General features: G+C 59.6%; 1 protein-coding gene across 1 annotated transcript in view; it reads right to left on the reverse strand.

Annotated features, from left to right (window-relative positions):
* HYDIN (HYDIN axonemal central pair apparatus protein) overlaps nt 1-19,874 on the reverse strand; it is a 152,444-nt gene that overhangs the window by 89,497 nt on the left and 43,073 nt on the right. Inside the window, exons 12-20 of the mRNA XM_069739547.1 lie at nt 18,116-18,351; nt 11,781-11,881; nt 11,575-11,710; nt 11,339-11,503; nt 7,508-7,660; nt 6,012-6,250; nt 4,880-5,120; nt 4,642-4,785; nt 4,428-4,559 (exon numbers count right to left, since the gene is read on the reverse strand). Coding sequence (XP_069595648.1) covers nt 4,428-4,559; nt 4,642-4,785; nt 4,880-5,120; nt 6,012-6,250; nt 7,508-7,660; nt 11,339-11,503; nt 11,575-11,710; nt 11,781-11,881; nt 18,116-18,351 — 1,547 coding nt within the window. The remainder of the gene's footprint in view (nt 1-4,427; nt 4,560-4,641; nt 4,786-4,879; nt 5,121-6,011; nt 6,251-7,507; nt 7,661-11,338; nt 11,504-11,574; nt 11,711-11,780; nt 11,882-18,115; nt 18,352-19,874) is intronic.

A 19,874-nucleotide genomic window follows, 5' to 3' on the forward strand; every position in this document is an offset into this window, starting at 1 on the left:
AGACTACTGTTGGGCGCTACTGCCGGAGACTACTGTAGGGCGCTACTGCCGGAGACTACTGTAGGGCGCTACTGCCGGGGACTACTGTAGGGCGCTACTGCCGGAGACTACTGTAGGGCGCTACTGCCGGGGACTACTGTTGGGCGCTACTGCCGGGGACTACTGTTGGGCGCTACTGCCGGGGACTACTGTAGGGCGCTACTGCCGGAGACTACTGTAGGGCGCTACTGCCGGGGACTACTGTAGGGCGCTACTGCCGGAGACTACTGTAGGGCGCTACTGCCGGGGACTACTGTTGGGCGCTACTGCCGGGGACTACTGTTGGGCGCTACTGCCGGGGACTACTGTAGGGCGCTACTGCCGGAGACTACTGTTGGGCGCTACTGCCGGGGACTACTGTAGGGCGCTACTGTCGGAGACTACTGTAGGGCGCTACTGCCGGGGACTACTGTTGGGCGCTACTGCCGGGGACTACTGTTGGGCGCTACTGCCGGGGACTACTGTTGGGCGCTACTGCCGGGGACTACTGTTGGGCGCTACTGCCGGGGACTACTATTGGGCGCTACTGCCGGGGACTACTGTTGGGCGCTACTGCCGGGGACTACTGTTGGGCGCTAATGCCGGGGACTACTGTTGGGCGCTACTGCCGGGGACTACTGTTGGGCGCTACTGCCGGGGACTACTGTTGGGCGCTACTGTTGGGGACTACTGTTGGGCGCTACTGCCGGAGACTACTGTTGGGCGCTACTGCCGGGGACTACTGTTGGGCGCTACTGCCGGGGACTACTGTAGGGCGCTACTGCCGGAGACTACTGTAGGGCGCTACTGCCGGGGACTACTGTAGGGCGCTACTGCCGGAGACTACTGTAGGGCGCTACTGCCGGGGACTACTGTTGGGCGCTACTGCCGGGGACTACTGTTGGGCGCTACTGCCGGGGACTACTGTAGGGCGCTACTGCCGGAGACTACTGTTGGGCGCTACTGCCGGGGACTACTGTAGGGCGCTACTGTCGGAGACTACTGTAGGGCGCTACTGCCGGGGACTACTGTTGGGCGCTACTGCCGGGGACTACTGTTGGGCGCTACTGCCGGGGACTACTGTTGGGCGCTACTGCCGGGGACTACTGTTGGGCGCTACTGCCGGGGACTACTATTGGGCGCTACTGCCGGGGACTACTGTTGGGCGCTACTGCCGGGGACTACTGTTGGGCGCTAATGCCGGGGACTACTGTTGGGCGCTACTGCCGGGGACTACTGTTGGGCGCTACTGCCGGGGACTACTGTTGGGCGCTACTGTTGGGGACTACTGTTGGGCGCTACTGCCGGAGACTACTGTTGGGCGCTACTGCCGGGGACTACTGTTGGGCGCTACTGCCGGGGACTACTGTAGGGCGCTACTGCCGGAGACTACTGTAGGGCGCTACTGCCGGGGACTACTGTAGGGCGCTACTGCCGGAGATTACTGTTGGGCGCTACTGCCGGAGACTACTGTTGGGCGCTACTGCCGGAGACTACTGTAGGGCGCTACTGCCGGAGACTACTGTTGGGCGCTACTGCCGGGGACTACTGTAGGGCGCTACTGTCGGAGACTACTGTAGGGCGCTACTGCCGGGGACTACTGTTGGGCGCTACTGCCGGGGACTACTGTTGGGCGCTACTGCCGGGGACTACTGTTGGGCGCTACTGCCGGGGACTACTGTTGGGCGCTACTGCCGGGGACTACTGTAGGGCGCTACTGCCGGGGACTACTGTAGGGCGCTACTGCCGGAGACTACTGTAGGGCGCTACTGCCGGGGACTACTGTAGGGCGCTACTGCCGGAGACTACTGTAGGGCGCTACTGCCGGAGACTACTGTTGGGCGCTACTGCCGGGGACTACTGTAGGGCGCTACTGCCGGAGACTACTGTAGGGCGCTACTGCCGGGGACTACTGTAGGGCGCTACTGCCGGAGACTACTGTTGGGCGCTACTGCCGGAGACTACTGTAGGGCGCTACTGCCGGAGACTACTGTAGGGCGCTACTGCCGGGGACTACTGTAGGGCGCTACTGCCGGAGACTACTGTAGGGCGCTACTGCCGGGGACTACTGTTGGGCGCTACTGCCGGGGACTACTGTTGGGCGCTACTGCCGGGGACTACTGTAGGGCGCTACTGCCGGAGACTACTGTAGGGCGCTACTGCCGGGGACTACTGTAGGGCGCTACTGCCGGAGACTACTGTAGGGCGCTACTGCCGGGGACTACTGTTGGGCGCTACTGCCGGGGACTACTGTTGGGCGCTACTGCCGGGGACTACTGTAGGGCGCTACTGCCGGAGACTACTGTTGGGCGCTACTGCCGGGGACTACTGTAGGGCGCTACTGTCGGAGACTACTGTAGGGCGCTACTGCCGGGGACTACTGTTGGGCGCTACTGCCGGGGACTACTGTTGGGCGCTACTGCCGGGGACTACTGTTGGGCGCTACTGCCGGGGACTACTGTTGGGCGCTACTGCCGGGGACTACTATTGGGCGCTACTGCCGGGGACTACTGTTGGGCGCTACTGCCGGGGACTACTGTTGGGCGCTAATGCCGGGGACTACTGTTGGGCGCTACTGCCGGGGACTACTGTTGGGCGCTACTGCCGGGGACTACTGTTGGGCGCTACTGTTGGGGACTACTGTTGGGCGCTACTGCCGGAGACTACTGTTGGGCGCTACTGCCGGGGACTACTGTTGGGCGCTACTGCCGGGGACTACTGTAGGGCGCTACTGCCGGAGACTACTGTAGGGCGCTACTGCCGGGGACTACTGTAGGGCGCTACTGCCGGAGACTACTGTAGGGCGCTACTGCCGGGGACTACTGTTGGGCGCTACTGCCGGGGACTACTGTTGGGCGCTACTGCCGGGGACTACTGTAGGGCGCTACTGCCGGAGACTACTGTTGGGCGCTACTGCCGGGGACTACTGTAGGGCGCTACTGTCGGAGACTACTGTAGGGCGCTACTGCCGGGGACTACTGTTGGGCGCTACTGCCGGGGACTACTGTTGGGCGCTACTGCCGGGGACTACTGTTGGGCGCTACTGCCGGGGACTACTGTTGGGCGCTACTGCCGGGGACTACTATTGGGCGCTACTGCCGGGGACTACTGTTGGGCGCTACTGCCGGGGACTACTGTTGGGCGCTAATGCCGGGGACTACTGTTGGGCGCTACTGCCGGGGACTACTGTTGGGCGCTACTGCCGGGGACTACTGTTGGGCGCTACTGTTGGGGACTACTGTTGGGCGCTACTGCCGGAGACTACTGTTGGGCGCTACTGCCGGGGACTACTGTTGGGCGCTACTGCCGGGGACTACTGTAGGGCGCTACTGCCGGAGACTACTGTAGGGCGCTACTGCCGGGGACTACTGTAGGGCGCTACTGCCGGAGATTACTGTTGGGCGCTACTGCCGGAGACTACTGTTGGGCGCTACTGCCGGAGACTACTGTAGGGCGCTACTGCCGGAGACTACTGTTGGGCGCTACTGCCGGGGACTACTGTAGGGCGCTACTGTCGGAGACTACTGTAGGGCGCTACTGCCGGGGACTACTGTTGGGCGCTACTGCCGGGGACTACTGTTGGGCGCTACTGCCGGGGACTACTGTTGGGCGCTACTGCCGGGGACTACTGTTGGGCGCTACTGCCGGGGACTACTGTTGGGCGCTACTGTTGGGGACTACTGTTGGGCGCTGCTGCCGGGGACTACTGTTGGGCGCTAATGCCGGGGACTACTGTTGGGCGCTAATGCCGGGGACTACTGTTGGGCGCTACTGCCGGGGACTACTGTTGGGCGCTACTGCCGGGGACTACTGTTGGACGCTACTGCCGGAGACTACTGTTGGACGCTACTGCCGGGGACTACTGTTGGGCGCTACTGCCGGGGACTACTGTTGGGCGCTACTGCCGGGGACTACTGTTGGGCGCTACTGCCGGGGACTACTGTTGGGCGCTACTGCCGGAGACTACTGTTGGGCGCTACTGCCGGGGACTACTGTTGGGCGCTACTGTTGGGGACTACTGTTGGGCGCTACTGCCGGGGACTACTGTTGGGCGCTACTGCCGGGGATTACTGTTGGGCGCTACTGCCGGGGACTACTGTTGGGCGCTACTGCCGGGGACTACTGTTGGGCGCTACTGCCGGGGACTACTGTTGGGCGCTACTGCCGGGGACTACTGTTGGGCGCTACTGCCGGGGACTACTGTTGGGCGCTACTGCCGGGGACTACTGTTGGGCGCTACTGCCAGGGATTACTGTTGGGGCCTACTGCCATGGACTACTGTTGGGCGCTACTGTCGGGGACTACTGTTGGGCACTACTGCCAGGGACTACTCTTGGGCACTACTGCCAGGGATTACTGTTGGGTACTACTGCCGGGGACTACTGTTGGGCACTACTGCCGGGCACTACCTCCTCCTGGACGGCACCGCTGTGGCAGAGGGAGAACGGAGGCTTCAGGGAGAGGAGGATTGTCAGTGGCAGTGAGGACACATTTTTCAGGATCACAGACTCGCACTTCTCCTTTAGCTCTTCTTCTGGTAGCTGAAAAGGCACAGGACATGGTAAGTGACCCGAGGAGCACTGGGTGCTGGAGGCTGGCTGATAACAGCGAGCAGTGCCTCACCTTCTGCACATAGAAGTGCAGCCTCTGCTTGGACAGATGAAGCACAGGAGCAATGAACTCACAGATCACATCGGCCGCCAGGATTTTTTCCTTCCCAGACTGTTTCCCTATAATGGCCTGTCCCAGCAGTCGCTCCTTCACCATCTGCAACACAAGAGGGGGCACAAGGTCAGTCCGCGGATGGACTGGCCACAACGCCCCTCCATGTGCGCCCCGAGGCACTGATGGCTAGGCTCACCTTTTGGGTGGCTGAGGACCCCTCTAGCACCACTTGAATGCTCTGCCCCGGATTCAGCTCCATTCGTGAAGGGAGCAGTCTGAACACGGGGCCCTGGGACTCAGGATTAGGGGCCCCGGGTTTAAGGCTTGGAAGTTGCTGTCTTTTGCTGAACTGAGGGAATCCCTCTGTCATCCAGTACAGCTGGTGAGTGCGACGCCCGCGGTTCGTCATGGTGAAGTGGTAGCGGCAGGGTCCGGCACTGCATGAAGATGAGGACAGAGGTGCGTTACATGGCAGCATGGCGGTAGGAGCGGTGTACACAGCCTGCTCCTGATCTACGGTGCCACCGCAGCAGAGGACAGAGACCAGAAATACAGCGATAGTGAAGGAGGCGCTGCGCACAGCATCACAAACCGCTATGCAATAGGAGTCAGGGTGACCATCATGGGCTCGGTGTTGCAGAATAGCGGGCAGGGTCACGCTGCTCTAGGGTTACGCTCTCGGCAGCTTCTTGAGTTACGGCCGGGCGCTCAGATGAAGTTACACTAGTGTTCTCTTCCACGGCTGCCATTATACTCGGCCGGGTGCAGGACAAAGACGATGACAAGGAGCAGCAATGGGAGACTGGCACCGGCATGGACCAGGGGCTGCCTCACCGCGGCCGTGCCCCCAGCCTCATCCCTGGCCAGCGAGGGTCGGGTTCAGTGGCATCTAATACCGGCATCAGGTTCCCATCGACACAAAGGCTCCGGTGTCACCGAAACCCCCGAACAATAGAGAAGGCAGCCAAGCTGGAAAGTGACCCACCAGAGCCGGACCCCAACACAAACTTTCCACTGACACCAGACTGTCAGTCTCTCTCTGCGTCGGTCTCTCTCTCTCTGCGTCGGTCTGTCTCTCTCTGCGTCGGTCTGTCTCTCTCTGCATCGGTCTGTCTCTCTGTGTCGGTCTGTCTCTCTCTGTGTCGGTCTGTCTCTCTCTGTGTCGGTCTGTCTGTGTCGGTCTGTCTCTCTCTGTGTCGGTCTGTCTCTCTCTGCGTCGGTCTGTCTCTATCTGCGTCGGTCTGTCTCTCTGTGTCGGTCTGTCTCTCTCTGTGTCGGTCTGTCTCTACATCTCAGCTCATCATTCCTAGATCACAGGGTCCCTGTACCTGAAATGTGCCCCCAAATTCACCACTGGAGCGAGTGGCCGGTCAGTGACGATGGTGGTCCCGGTGCCCACCGCAAACACTGGGATCAGATAGGTGCTGCTGTCCATGATGAGCAGCTGGACGGTGTCTCTGAAGGTCACGGTGTCATCCAGAAAGGCTACAAGTGTCAGATGGACCTCACCTTCTGGAGGAACTTCCCCACAGCTCGGCTCCACTCGCCATAGAGAGCGCTTCCGCGTCTGTGAACAAGACAACAGAGGAAGAGACAGCTCAAAATTCAGGAACGACTCCTGGCAAGTGAGGAGTCACAGAGACACACGACAAACCGAGGGGCAGGATGGGGGTGACGGGACACGAGGGGCAGGATGGGGGTGATGGGACACAGAGGGGCGGGATGGGGGTGACAGGGACACCAAGGGGCAGGATGGTGGTGACGACACCGAGGGGCAGGATGGTGGTGATGAGACACCAAGGGGCAAGATGGGGGTGACGAAGACACTGAGGGGCAGGATGAGGGTGACAGGGACATCGAGGGGCAGGATGATGAAAACAAAGAGGGGCAGGATGGTGGTAACGAGGACACCGAGGGGCAGGATGGTAGTGACGAGGACACCGAGGGACAGGATGGGGGTGACAGGGACACCGAGGGGCAGGATGGGTGTGACAGGGACACCGAGGGGCAGGATGGGGGTGACAGGGACATCGAGGGGCAGGATGAGGGTGATGAAAACAAAGAGGGGCAGGATGGTGGTGACAAGGACACCGAGGTGCAGGATGGTGGTGATGAGGACACCGAGGGGCAGGATGGTAGTGACGAGGACACCGAGGGGAATGATGGTGGTGACGAGGACACCGAGGGGCAGGATGGTGGTGACGAAGACACCGAGGAGCAGGATGGGGGTGACAGGGACACCGAGGGGCAGGATGGTGGTGACGAGGACACTGAGGGGCAGGATGGGGGTGACAGGGACATCGAAGGGCAGGATGAGGGTGACGAAAACAAAGAGAAGCAGGATGGTGGTGACGAGGACACCGAAGTGCAGGATGGGTGTGACAGGGACACCAAGGGGCAGGATGGGGGTGACAGGGACACCGAGGGGCAGGATGGTGGTGACGAGGACACCGAGGGGCAGGATGGGGGTGACAGGGACACCAAGAGGCAGGATGGGGGTGAGGGTAGTGGACTTTATGACAGGATAGTTTTGTTAAGAACGGGTGAGGGGGGTTTGAGGTTCCCGATATTTTCCACTAGAGACTATTCATTGATGTTGGTAGTTAGCCCTCATCAGGGGGGTCCGCGGCTTCATTGCCTGTGGTATTTATCAGTCTCCATTAGAACTCAGAAAGCAGAAGATAAGTCTTATCAGAAGTAAGAACAGGGCCATCACTGCTGAACCTCGTATTCATTCACAAAGGGTGGAGGTAGGTTTAGGCAGAAGTGCCCGGTCTACATAATGTCAGGTGGTCCCTGACTGGCCCGCTGGTTCTGCACCTACCATAGTGGCTTGGAAGCGAGCGGGGATCTGAGACTGGTTACATAGACGAACTGTTCTTAAAACATCTGTGAGAACTGGAATATCACCAAAATCCACCTCACTAGGATCAACATGGACGACGGGCCCCTCGCCGATGCACAGCAGACGGACGTCCTATGAAAGACAAGATGTGTGAGAAACCCCCCAGCATCAGTAACAGAAGGGGCTGCAGCAACCCGAGAGGAATTACTGGGCTGGAGACCCCCACTCAGGACCGTCATGATACCCCGCATCCAGTGCAGTGTGGTTATCATCAGAGCTTCCACCAGACTCACACAGCGCATATCCCAGGGGTCACCATCCGCACCCCTCGACCACAGCTAACCCTAACGGAGGCCTCCAGACTTCATGTATGACGAGAACAAGAACCAGACGAGAGGTCTCACACCACCGGACGCCATAGCTGAGGTCTGCGCACTCGGCTGTGCTCTGCACTGATTACCCGGTATGTGGCCCTGCACCGATTACCCGGTATGTGGCTCTACACTGATTACCGGTATGTGGCTCTACACTGATTACCCGGTATGTGGCTCTACACTGATTACCCGGTATGTGGCCCTGCACTGATTACCGGTATGTGGCTCTACACTGATTACCGGTATGTGGCCCTGCACTGATTACCGGTATGTGGACCTGCACTGATTACCCGGTATGTGGCTCTACACTGATTACCCGGTATGTGGCTCTACACTGATTACCCGGTATGTGGCCCTGCACTGATTACCGGTATGTGGCTCTACACTGATTACCGGTATGTGGCCCTGCACTGATTACCGGTATGTGGCCCTGCACTGATTACCCGGTATGTGGCCCTGCACTGATTACCCGGTATGTGGCCCTGCACTGATTACCGGTATGTGGCTCTACACTGATTACCCGGTATGTGGCCCTACACTGATTACCCGGTATGTGGCCCTGCACTGATTACCCGGTATGTGGCCCTGCACTGATTACCGGTATGTGGCCCTGCACTGATTACCGGTATGTGGCCCTGCACTGATTACCGGTATGTGGCTCTACACTGATTACCGGTATGTGGCCCTGCACTGATTACCGGTATGTGGCTCTACAGTGATTACCCGGTATGTGGCCCTACACTGATTACCCGGTATGTGGCCCTGCACTGATTACCGGTATGTGGCTCTACACTGATTACCGGTATGTGGCTCTACACTGATTACCCGGTATGTGGCCCTGCACTGATTACCGGTATGTGGCCCTGCACTGATTACCCGGTATGTGGCTCTACACTGATTACCCGGTATGTGGCCCTGCACTGATTACCGGTATGTGGCTCTACAGTGATTACCCGGTATGTGGCCCTACACTGATTACCCGGTATGTGGACCTGCACTGATTACCGGTATGTGGCTCTACAGTGATTACCCGGTATGTGGCCCTACACTGATTACCCGGTATGTGGCCCTGCACTGATTACCGGTATGTGGCTCTACACTGATTACCGGTATGTGGCCCTGCACTGATTACCCGGTATGTGGCTCTACACTGATTACCCGGTATGTGGCCCTGCACTGATTACCCGGTATGTGGCCCTACACTGATTACCCGGTATGTGGCCCTGCACTGATTACCCGGTATGTGGCCCTGCACTGATTACCGGTATGTGGCTCTACACTGATTACCCGGTATGTGGCCCTGCACTGATTACCGGTATGTGGCCCTACACTGATTACCCGGTATGTGGCTCTACACTGATTACCCGGTATGTGGCCCTGCACTGATTACCGGTATGTGGCCCTGCACTGATTACCCGGTATGTGGCCCTGCACTGATTACCCGGTATGTGGCTCTACACTGATTACCCGGTATGTGGCCCTGCACTGATTACCGGTATGTGGCTCTACACTGATTACCGGTATGTGGCTCTACACTGATTACCCGGTATGTGGCCCTGCACTGATTACCGGTATGTGGCCCTGCACTGATTACCGGTATGTGGCCCTACACTGATTACCCGGTATGTGGCTCTACACTGATTACCCGGTATGTGGCTCTACACTGATTACCCGGTATGTGGCCCTGCACTGATTACCCGGTATGTGGCTCTACACTGATTACCCGGTATGTGGCCCTGCACTGATTACCGGTATGTGGACCTGCACTGATTACCCGGTATGTGGCTCTACACTGATTACCGGTATGTGGCTCTACACTGATTACCCGGTATGTGGCCCTGCACTGATTACCCGGTATGTGGCCCTGCACGGATTACCGGTATGTGGCTCTACACTGATTACCGGTATGTGGCCCTGCACTGATTACCCGGTATGTGGCCCTGCACTGATTACCCGGTATGTGGCCCTGCACTGATTACCGGTATGTGGCCCTGCACTGATTACCGGTATGTGGCTCTACACTGATTACCCGGTATGTGGCCCTACACTGATTACCGGTATGTGGACCTGCACTGATTACCCGGTATGTGGCCCTGCACTGATTACCGGTATGTGGCTCTACACTGATTACCGGTATGTGGCCCTGCACTGATTACCCGGTATGTGGCCCTGCACTGATTACCGGTATGTGGCTCTACACTGATTACCGGTATGTGGCCCTGCACTGATTACCCGGTATGTGGCCCTGCACTGATTACCGGTATGTGGCTCTACACTGATTACCCGGTATGTGGCCCTGCACTGATTACCCGGTATGTGGCTCTACACTGATTACCCGGTATGTGGCTCTACACTGATTACCGGTATGTGGACCTACACTGATTACCCGGTATGTGGACCTGCACTGATTACCCGGTATGTGGCCCTGCACTGATTACCGGTATGTGGCTCTACACTGATTACCGGTATGTGGCTCTACACTGATTACCCGGTATGTGGCCCTGCACTGATTACCGGTATGTGGCTCTACAGTGATTACCCGGTATGTGGCCCTGCACTGATTACCCGGTATATGGCTCTACACTGATTACCCGGTATGTGGCCCTGCACTGATTACCGGTATGTGGCTCTACACTGATTACCCGGTATGTGGCCCTGCACTGATTACCGGTATGTGGCTCTACAGTGATTACCCGGTATGTGGCCCTACACTGATTACCCGGTATGTGGCCCTGCACTGATTACCGGTATGTGGCTCTACACTGATTACCGGTATGTGGCCCTGCACTGATTACCCGGTATGTGGCCCTGCACTGATTACCCGGTATGTGGCCCTGCACTATTACCCGGTATGTGGCCCTGCACTGATTACCCGGTATGTGGCCCTGCACTGATTACCCGGTATGTGGCCCTGCACTGATTACCGGTATGTGGCTCTACACTGATTACCCGGTATGTGGACCTGCACTGATTACCGGTATGTGGACCTGCACTGATTACCCGGTATGTGGCCCTGCACTGATTACCGGTATGTGGCTCTACACTGATTACCCGGTATGTGGACCTGCACTGATTACCGGTAAGTGGACCTGCACTGATTACCCGGTATGTGGCCCTACACTGATTACCCGGTATGTGGCCCTACACTGATTACCCGGTATGTGGCTCTACACTGATTACCCGGTATGTGGCCCTACACTGATTACCGGTATGTGGACCTGCACTGATTACCCGGTATGTGGCTCTACACTGATTACCCGGCATGTGGCTCTGCACTGATTACCCGTATGTGGCCCTACACGGATTACCTGGTCTGGCGGTACATAGCAAAGTATGCATTGAGGGGCTGCTTGGGAATGGAGATGTGGGGTTCCCCATAATAAAGAGGTGGGCAATGCTGGTGAAAGGTAAGGGGCAGGGATGGTGGCAGCGGTACCAGTGGTGGCTGGGGGCTTCCATACACGGCAATGTGAGCCCTCGCACTCAGCTCCCCGGTCCACTGGGCTCGCAGCACTATCGGGATGTCCACGCTGCCATGTGCTTCTATGATCCCCCGTGGCTGCGGGCTGTCATACAAGACCCCACAGGAAGAGTCGGACCCCTGTAAAGATGAAGCGGCAGCTGATCAGTTACTTCCACTAGGATGAGTTACCGCGGAGGGCGAGGACGTACCTGCGGCAGGAAGACATAACATCCCTGGAGGCCGCTGGGATTGCGCAGGGTCACGGTCCTTTCATACGGGAATCCAAGGAAGCACCGATTATATGTGACGGCCATGTTCTCCAGAAATAATGGCGGCACCAGGCACCTGGGCAGGAGACAACGTCAGCACCCACACCAGGGGAGTCAGAGTCACATATTGCACATGCCCAATTTACCTGCCCGTCACTGGTAGCGCCAAGACCTCCTCTCCGATGCCGTCCACGTCCACCACCAAGGCCAGCTCGTACTTCTTCACTGTGTTGGAGCATAGGGTGACCTAGAAAATAAAGCCAAACCTGGAGCTGAGGCCAGAAGACGCCAGCGGGCAGGGAGGCCGTGACGCCCAATTCACCAGGACTACTACACCCCACAGAGGGTGGGACGATCCGCTGACTACTACACCCTACAGAGGGTGGGACAATCAGCTGACTACTACACCCCACAGAGGGTGAGACGATCCGCTGACTACTACACCCCACAGAGGGTGAGACGATCCGCTGACTACTACACCCCACAGAGGGTGAGACGATCCGCTGACTACTACACCCCACAGAGGGTGGGACGATCCGCTGACTACTACACCCCACAGAGGGTGGGACGATCCGCTGACTACTACACCCCACAGAGGGTGGGACGATCCGCTGACTACTACACCCCACAGAGAGTGAGACGATCCGCTGACTACTACACCCCACAGAGGGTGAGACGATCCACTGACTACTACACCCCACAGAGGGTGGGACGATCCGCTGACTACTACACCCCACAGAGGGTGGGACGATCCGCTGACTACTACACCCCACAGAGGGTGGGACGATCCGCTGACTACTACACCCCACAGAGGGAGGGACGATCCGCTGACTACTACACCCCACAGAGGGTGAGACGATCCGCTGACTACTACACCCCACAGAGGGTGGGACGATCCGCTGACTACTACACCCCACAGAGGGTGAGACGATCCGCTGACTACTACACCCCACAGAGGGTGGGACGATCCGCTGACTACTACACCCCACAGAGGGAGGAACGATCAGCGGACTACTACACCCCACAGAGGGTGGGACGATCCGCTAACTACTACACCCCACAGAGGGTGAGACGATCCGCTGACTACTACACCCCACAGAGGGTGAGACGATCCGCTGACTACTACACCCCACAGAGGGTGGGACGATCCGCTGACTACTACACCCCACAGAGGGTGGGACGATCCGCTAACTACTACACCCCACAGAGGGTGAGACAATCCGCTGACTACTACACCCGACAGAGGGTGGGACGATCCGCTGACTACTACACCCCACAGAGGGTGGGACGATCCGCTAACTACTACACCCCACAGAGGGTGAGACGATCCGCTGACTACTACACCCCACAGAGGGTGAGACGATCCGCTGACTACTACACCCCACAGAGGGTGAGACGATCCGCTGACTACTACACCCCACAGAGGGTGGGACGATCCGCTGACTACTACACCCCACAGAGGGTGGGACGATCCGCTAACTACTACACCCCACAGAGGGTGAGACAATCCGCTGACTACTACACCCGACAGAGGGTGGGACGATCCGCTGACTACTACACCCCACAGAGGGTGGGACGATCCGCTAACTACTACACCCCACAGAGGGTGAGACGATCCGCCAACTACTACACCCCACAGAGGGTGAGACGATCCGCCGACTACTACACCCCACAGAGGGTGAGACGATCCGCCGACTACTACACGCCACAGAGGGTGAGACGATCCGCCGACTACTACACCCCACAGAGGGTGAGACGATCCGCCGACTACTACACCTCACAGAGGGTGGGACGATCCGCTAACTACTACACCCCACAGAGGGTGGGACGATCCGCTAACTACTACACCCCACAGAGGGTGAGACGATCCGCTGACTACTACACCCCACAGAGGGTGAGACGATCCGCTGACTACTACACCCCACAGAGGGTGAGACGATCCGCTGACTACTACACCCCACAGAGGGTGAGACGATCCGCTGACTACTACACCCCACAGAGGGTGGGATGATCCGCTGACTACTACACCCCACAGAGGGAGGGACGATCCCGGTTGCGAGCACAGAGCGGGGCTCTGGCTGATGGCACAGAGTGGTGCCGGGCTGATGGCACAGAGCAGGGCCCGGCTGATGGCACAGAGCGGTTACTGGCTGATGGAACAGAGGGGTGCCGGGCTAATGGCACAGAGCAGGGCCCGGCTGATGGCACAGAGCGGTGCCCGGCTAAGTGCACAGAGCGGGACCAGGCTAAGTGCACAGAGCGGGACCCGGTTGAGAGCACAGAGCGGGGCCCGGCTGATGGCAAAGAGTGGTGCCGGGCTGATGGCACAGAGCGGGGCCCGGCTGATGGCAGAGTGGTGTCGGGCTGATGGCACAGAGCGGGGCCCGGCTGATGGCACAGAGTGGTGTCGGGCTGATGGCACAGAGCGGGACCCGGTTGAGAGCACAGAGCGGGGCCCGGCTGATGGCACAGAGCGGTCCGTGGCTGATGGCAAAGAGTGGTGCCGGGCTGATGGCACAGAGTGGGGCTCTGGCTGATGGCACAGAGGGGTGTTGGGCTGATGGCACAGAGCAGGGCCCGGCTGATGGCACAGAGCGGGGCCCGGCTGAGTGCACAGAGCGGGGCCCGGCTGAGTGCACAGAGCGGGCCCCGGCTGAGTGCACAGAGCGGGCCCCGGCTGAGTGCACAGAGCGGGCCCCGGCTGATGGCACAGAGCGGGGCCCGGGTGATGGCACAGAGCGGGCCCCGGCTGATGGCACAGAGCGGGGCCCGGCTGATGGCACAGAGCGGGGCCCGGCTAAGTGCACAGAGCGGGGCCCGGCTAAGTGCACAGAGCGGTGCCCGGCTGATGGCACAGAGCGGGGCCCGGCTAAGTGCACAGAGCGGGGCCCGGGTGATGGCACAGAGCGGGGCCCGGCTGATGGCACAGAGCGGGGCCTGGCTAAGTGCACAGAGCGGGGCCCGGCTAAGTGCACAGAGCGGGGCCCGGCTGATGGCACAGAGCGGGGCCCGGCTGATGGCACAGAGCGGGGCCCGGCTGATGGCACAGAGCGGGGCCCGGCTGATGGCACAGAGCGGGGCCCGGCTGATGGCACAGAGCGGGGCCCGGCTAAGTGCACAGAGCGGGGCCCGGGTGATGGCACAGAGCGGTACCCGGCTGATGGCACAGAGCGGGGCCCGGCTGATGGCACAGAGCGGGCCCCGGCTGATGGCACAGAGCGGGGCCCGGCTGATGGCACAGAGCGGGGCCCGGCTGATGGCACAAAGCGGGGCCCGGCTGATGGCACAGAGCGGGGCCCGGCTGATGGCACAGAGCGGGGCCCGGCTGATGGCACAGAGCGGGGCCCGGCTAAGTGCACAGAGCGGGGCCCGGGTGATGGCACAGAGCGGGCCCCGGCTGATGGCAGAGTGGTGCCAGGCTGATGGCACAGAGCGGGGCCCGGCTGATGGCAGAGTGGTGTCGGGCTGATGGCACAGAGCGGGGCCCGGCTGATGGCACAGAGTGGTGTCGGGCTGATGGCACAGAGCGGGACCCGGTTGAGAGCACAGAGCGGGGCCCGGCTGATGGCACAGAGTGGTACGTGGCTGATGGCAAAGAGTGGTGCCGGGCTGATGGCACAGAGTGGGGCTCTGGCTGATGGCACAGAGGGGTGTTGGGCTGATGGCACAGAGCGGGCCCCGGCTGATGGCACAGAGCGGGGCCCGGCTGATGGCACAGAGGGGTGTTGGGCTGATGGCACAGAGCAGGGCCCGGCTGATGGCACAGAGCGGGGCCCGGCTGAGTGCACAGAGCGGGGCCCGGCTGAGTGCACAGAGCGGGCCCCGGCTGAGTGCACAGAGCGGGCCCCGGCTGAGTGCACAGAGCGGGCCCTGGCTGATGGCACAGAGCGGGGCCCGGCTAAGTGCACAGAGCGGGGCCCGGCTGATGGCACAGAGCAGGGCCCGGCTGATGGCACAGAGCGGGGCCCGGGAGATGGCACAGAGCGGGCCCCGGCTGATGGCACAGAGCGGGGCCCGGCTGATGGCACAGAGCGGGGCCCGGCTAAGTGCACAGAGCGGGGCCCGGCTAAGTGCACAGAGCGGTGCCCGGCTGATGGCACAGAGCGGGGCCCGGCTAAGTGCACAGAGCGGGGCCCGGGTGATGGCACAGAGCGGGGCCCGGCTGATGGCACAGAGCGGGGCCCGGCTGATGGCACAGAGCGGGCCCCGGCTGATGGCACAGAGCGGGGCCCGGCTGATGGCACAGAGCGGGGCCCGGCTGATGGCACAGAGCGGGGCCCGGCTGATGGCACAGAGCGGGGCCCGGCTGATGGCACAGAGCGGGGCCCGGCTAAGTGCACAGAGCGGGGCCCGGGTGATGGCACAGAGCGGGCCCCGGCTGATGGCAGAGTGGTGCCAGGCTGATGGCACAGAGCGGGGCCCGGCTGATGGCAGAGTGGTGTCGGGCTGATGGCACAGAGCGGGGCCCGGGTGATGGCACAGAGCGGGGCCCGGCTGATGGCACAGAGCGGGGCCCGGCTAAGTGCACAGAGCGGGGCCCGGCTAAGTGCACAGAGCGGGGCCCGGCTGATGGCACAGAGCGGGGCCCGGCTGATGGCACAGAGCGGGGCCCGGCTGATGGCACAGAGCGGGGCCCGGCTAAGTGCACAGAGCGGGGCCCGGGTGATGGCACAGAGCGGTACCCGGCTGATGGCACAGAGCGGGGCCCGGCTGATGGCACAGAGCGGGCCCCGGCTGATGGCACAGAGCGGGGCCCGGCTGATGGCACAGAGCGGGGCCCGGCTGATGGCACAAAGCGGGGCCCGGCTGATGGCACAGAGCGGGGCCCGGCTGATGGCACAGAGCGGGGCCCGGCTGATGGCACAGAGCGGGGCCCGGCTGATGGCACAGAGCGGGGCCCGGCTAAGTGCACAGAGCGGGGTCCGGGTGATGGCACAGAGCGGGCCCCGGCTGATGGCACAGAGCGGGGCCCGGCTAAGTGCACAGAGCGGGGCCCGGCTGATGGCACAGAGCGGGGCCCGGCTGATGGCACAGAGCGGGGCCCGGCTGATGGCACAGAGCGGGGCCCGGCTAAGTGCACAGAGCGGGGCCCGGGTGATGGCACAGAGCGGTACCCGGCTGATGGCACAGAGCGGGGCCCGGCTGATGGCACAGAGCGGGCCCCGGCTGATGGCACAGAGCGGGGCCCGGCTGATGGCACAGAGCGGGGCCCGGCTGATGGCACAAAGCGGGGCCCGGCTGATGGCACAGAGCGGGGCCCGGCTGATGGCACAGAGCGGGGCCCGGCTGATGGCACAGAGCGGGGCCCGGCTGATGGCACAGAGCGGGGCCCGGCTAAGTGCACAGAGCGGTACCCGGTTGAGAGCACAGAGCGGTACCTGGCTGATGGCAAAGAGTGGTGCCGGGCTGATGGCACAGAGCGGGGCCCGGCTGATGGCAAAGAGTGGTGCCGGGCTGATGGCACAGAGCGGGGCCCGGCTGATGGCACAGAGTGGTGTCGGGCTGATGGCACAGAGCGGGGCCCGGCTGATGGCAAAGAGTGGTGCCGGGCTGATAGCACAGAGCGGGGCCCGACTGATGGCACAGAGTGGTGTCGGGCTGATGGCACAGAGCGGGGCCCGGCTGATGGCAAAGAGTGGTGCCGGGCTGATAGCACAGAGCGGGGCCCGACTGATGGCACAGAGTGGTGTCGGGCTGATGGCACAGAGTGGTACCCGGTTGAGAGCACAGAGTGGGGCCCGGCTGATGGCACAGAGTGGTGTTGGGCTGATGGCACAGAGCGGGACCCGGCTAAGTGCACAGAGCGGGGACAAGCTGTTAGTGATTCAGGAATAATTTATACTGAAGAACAGTCTCCTGCACCAGCAGCGGGTACACAGTGCCAAGGGCGGGGGCATGACTGATGGGATACATAATGCAAGTAATGGCAGCGGTTACAAGGGAAAGGACAGGTACGGGGGAGCAGCCATCTGCACGTACATTCTGGGAAGTTGTCAGAGCCGCGCTCCACCGTGCGCCCCCCAGGTGCCAGCTCCACACACATTTGTTATTGATAGATATGGACTCACATCAGTCCCCATATTTTCCTGGCTCAGAAGAGCTTTCTGACATTCGGGCACAGTTTAAACACCAAACTAAATAATATCCTGGCACATTCAGACCCCATAAATCAGGACCCCCTTCTGGAGGAGGTCGTGGAGCCCGAATACATGACATTTGCAGAGACAGGGGTCAGGGGAATTGCTGTGAGAGAGGCAGCTGCCAGCAGTGTGCACCGCTCTAGCTGCTGCTCCCGCCACAACTACACCCCGTACAGCACAGATCTACCTGAGCATTTACTACAAGCAACGGTCTGTGACATACAAGCCAGCACTCGTCACATTTCCAGGTCTGTATGTCACCGCCGCAGGCCAGCATGAGAAAATGCCACCATCAGAAACGGTGTCTAGATCAGGGGACATCAGGGGCACATCACCCGTACCTTTATGTCCAGGAGGCCTTGGGAGCGGATGGTTCCTGTGGAGGGAGTAATGGTGAATTCCTGAGGTCTCCGGCCTCCATGCTGCTGTCTTCTCCATGGTGCGTCCTGGTCTTCTAGGATGTGGTTGTGACTGGTGATGCTGGGGTCCCCGCTGCCATCTCCAGGGACACGCAGACTGAAGCTCATGGGAACCAGAGATGTGTTATTCAGGGAACAGGAGAAAGTTTCTGGAAACCCTGGAAAAAAAATTCCATCTGTAAGCTTAAGAATAGGGCACGAGCATATTATATATATATAATATATACACACACACACACACCGCGGCACATACGGCAGCATTGCACCAATCTTGCCATACACGTAGAAGGGAAATCAGACATCACAGATCAAAAACTAATCAACAATTCACCACTAACAGGAGGTCATTATAACAAGGGAATAAAATCTATGAGGAGACGGCAAATTAACCTGATTGTCTGGAGTAGTGGATTCCAAAGAACTGGTGCAGCACAAGAGAAGATCTCAAAGACCTTAGTCTTAGATCATGACCAGATCAATGAGGAAGGAAAAGTGACAGACAGAGATGATGAGGAGATGTAGGGCAGTGCAGCACTGTGGAGATAACAGGTGCAACGATTGCAAACAGGTGGATATGGTGCCCGGCTGCTATCCGGAGGATATCCTGAACTGTGCACGACTCTGTGAGTAAAGAGACTGTGATACAGCGATGCAGGACACCCATGAGAACTAGTCAGAGGAGGGCTGGCGTGTGTAGTGTCTGCAACATATGAGGCTGTGTGTATGGAGACGTATAGAGACTGTGAGATGGCGTGCGGTCGCCCAGGGAAACTGGACAAGGGAAGTCTGGCCTGTTTAGGGACCGCAAATCTAAAGCCATGTCATATGTATTGCTTTGAACTGGTGTAAACTGGTCACTGATAATATCCACTGAACTTATATGCATTTATGTGAATTGGACTTTAATGCTGTGAAGAAACACATTAAAAGAGACTTTTGTGTTTGAATTTGTGGGTCACTGCTTCTTCACTGCGTATGATGCTACTGCAGCTTTACAACAGGTAGACAGAGTACTCGGTGCTACATACAGGCAGACGGAGGACTTGGTGTTATATACAGGCAGACGGAGGATATGGTGTTATATACAGGTAGACAGAGTACTCTGTGCTACATACAGGCAGACGGAGGATATGGTGTTATATACAGGTAGACGGAAGACTCGGTGCTACATACAGGCAGACGGAGGATATGGTGTTATATACAGGTAGACAGAGTACTCAGTGCTACATACAGGCAGACAGGATATGGTGTTATATACAGGTAGACCGAGTACTCGGTGTTACATACAGGCAGACAGGATATGGTGCTATATACAGGTAGACAGAGTACTCTGTGCTACATACAGGCAGACGGAGGACTTGGTGTTACATACAGGCAGACGGAGGATATGGTGTTATATACAGGTAGACAGAGTACTCAGTGCTACATACAGGCAGACAGGATATGGTGTTATATACAGGCAGACGGAGGAATCGGTGCTACATACAGGTAGACGGAGAACTCGGTGTTACATACAGGCAGACAGAGGATATGGTGTTATATACAGGTAGACAGAGTACTCGGTGTTACTTACAGGCAGACAGAGGATATGGTGTTATATACAGGTAGACGGAGAACTCGTTGTTACTTACAGGCAGACAGAGGATATGGTGTTATATACAAGTAGACGGAGAACTCGGTG

This window comes from Ranitomeya imitator, chromosome 9 (assembly GCF_032444005.1).
Source record: "Ranitomeya imitator isolate aRanImi1 chromosome 9, aRanImi1.pri, whole genome shotgun sequence".
Classification (NCBI taxonomy): Eukaryota; Metazoa; Chordata; class Amphibia; order Anura; family Dendrobatidae; genus Ranitomeya; species Ranitomeya imitator.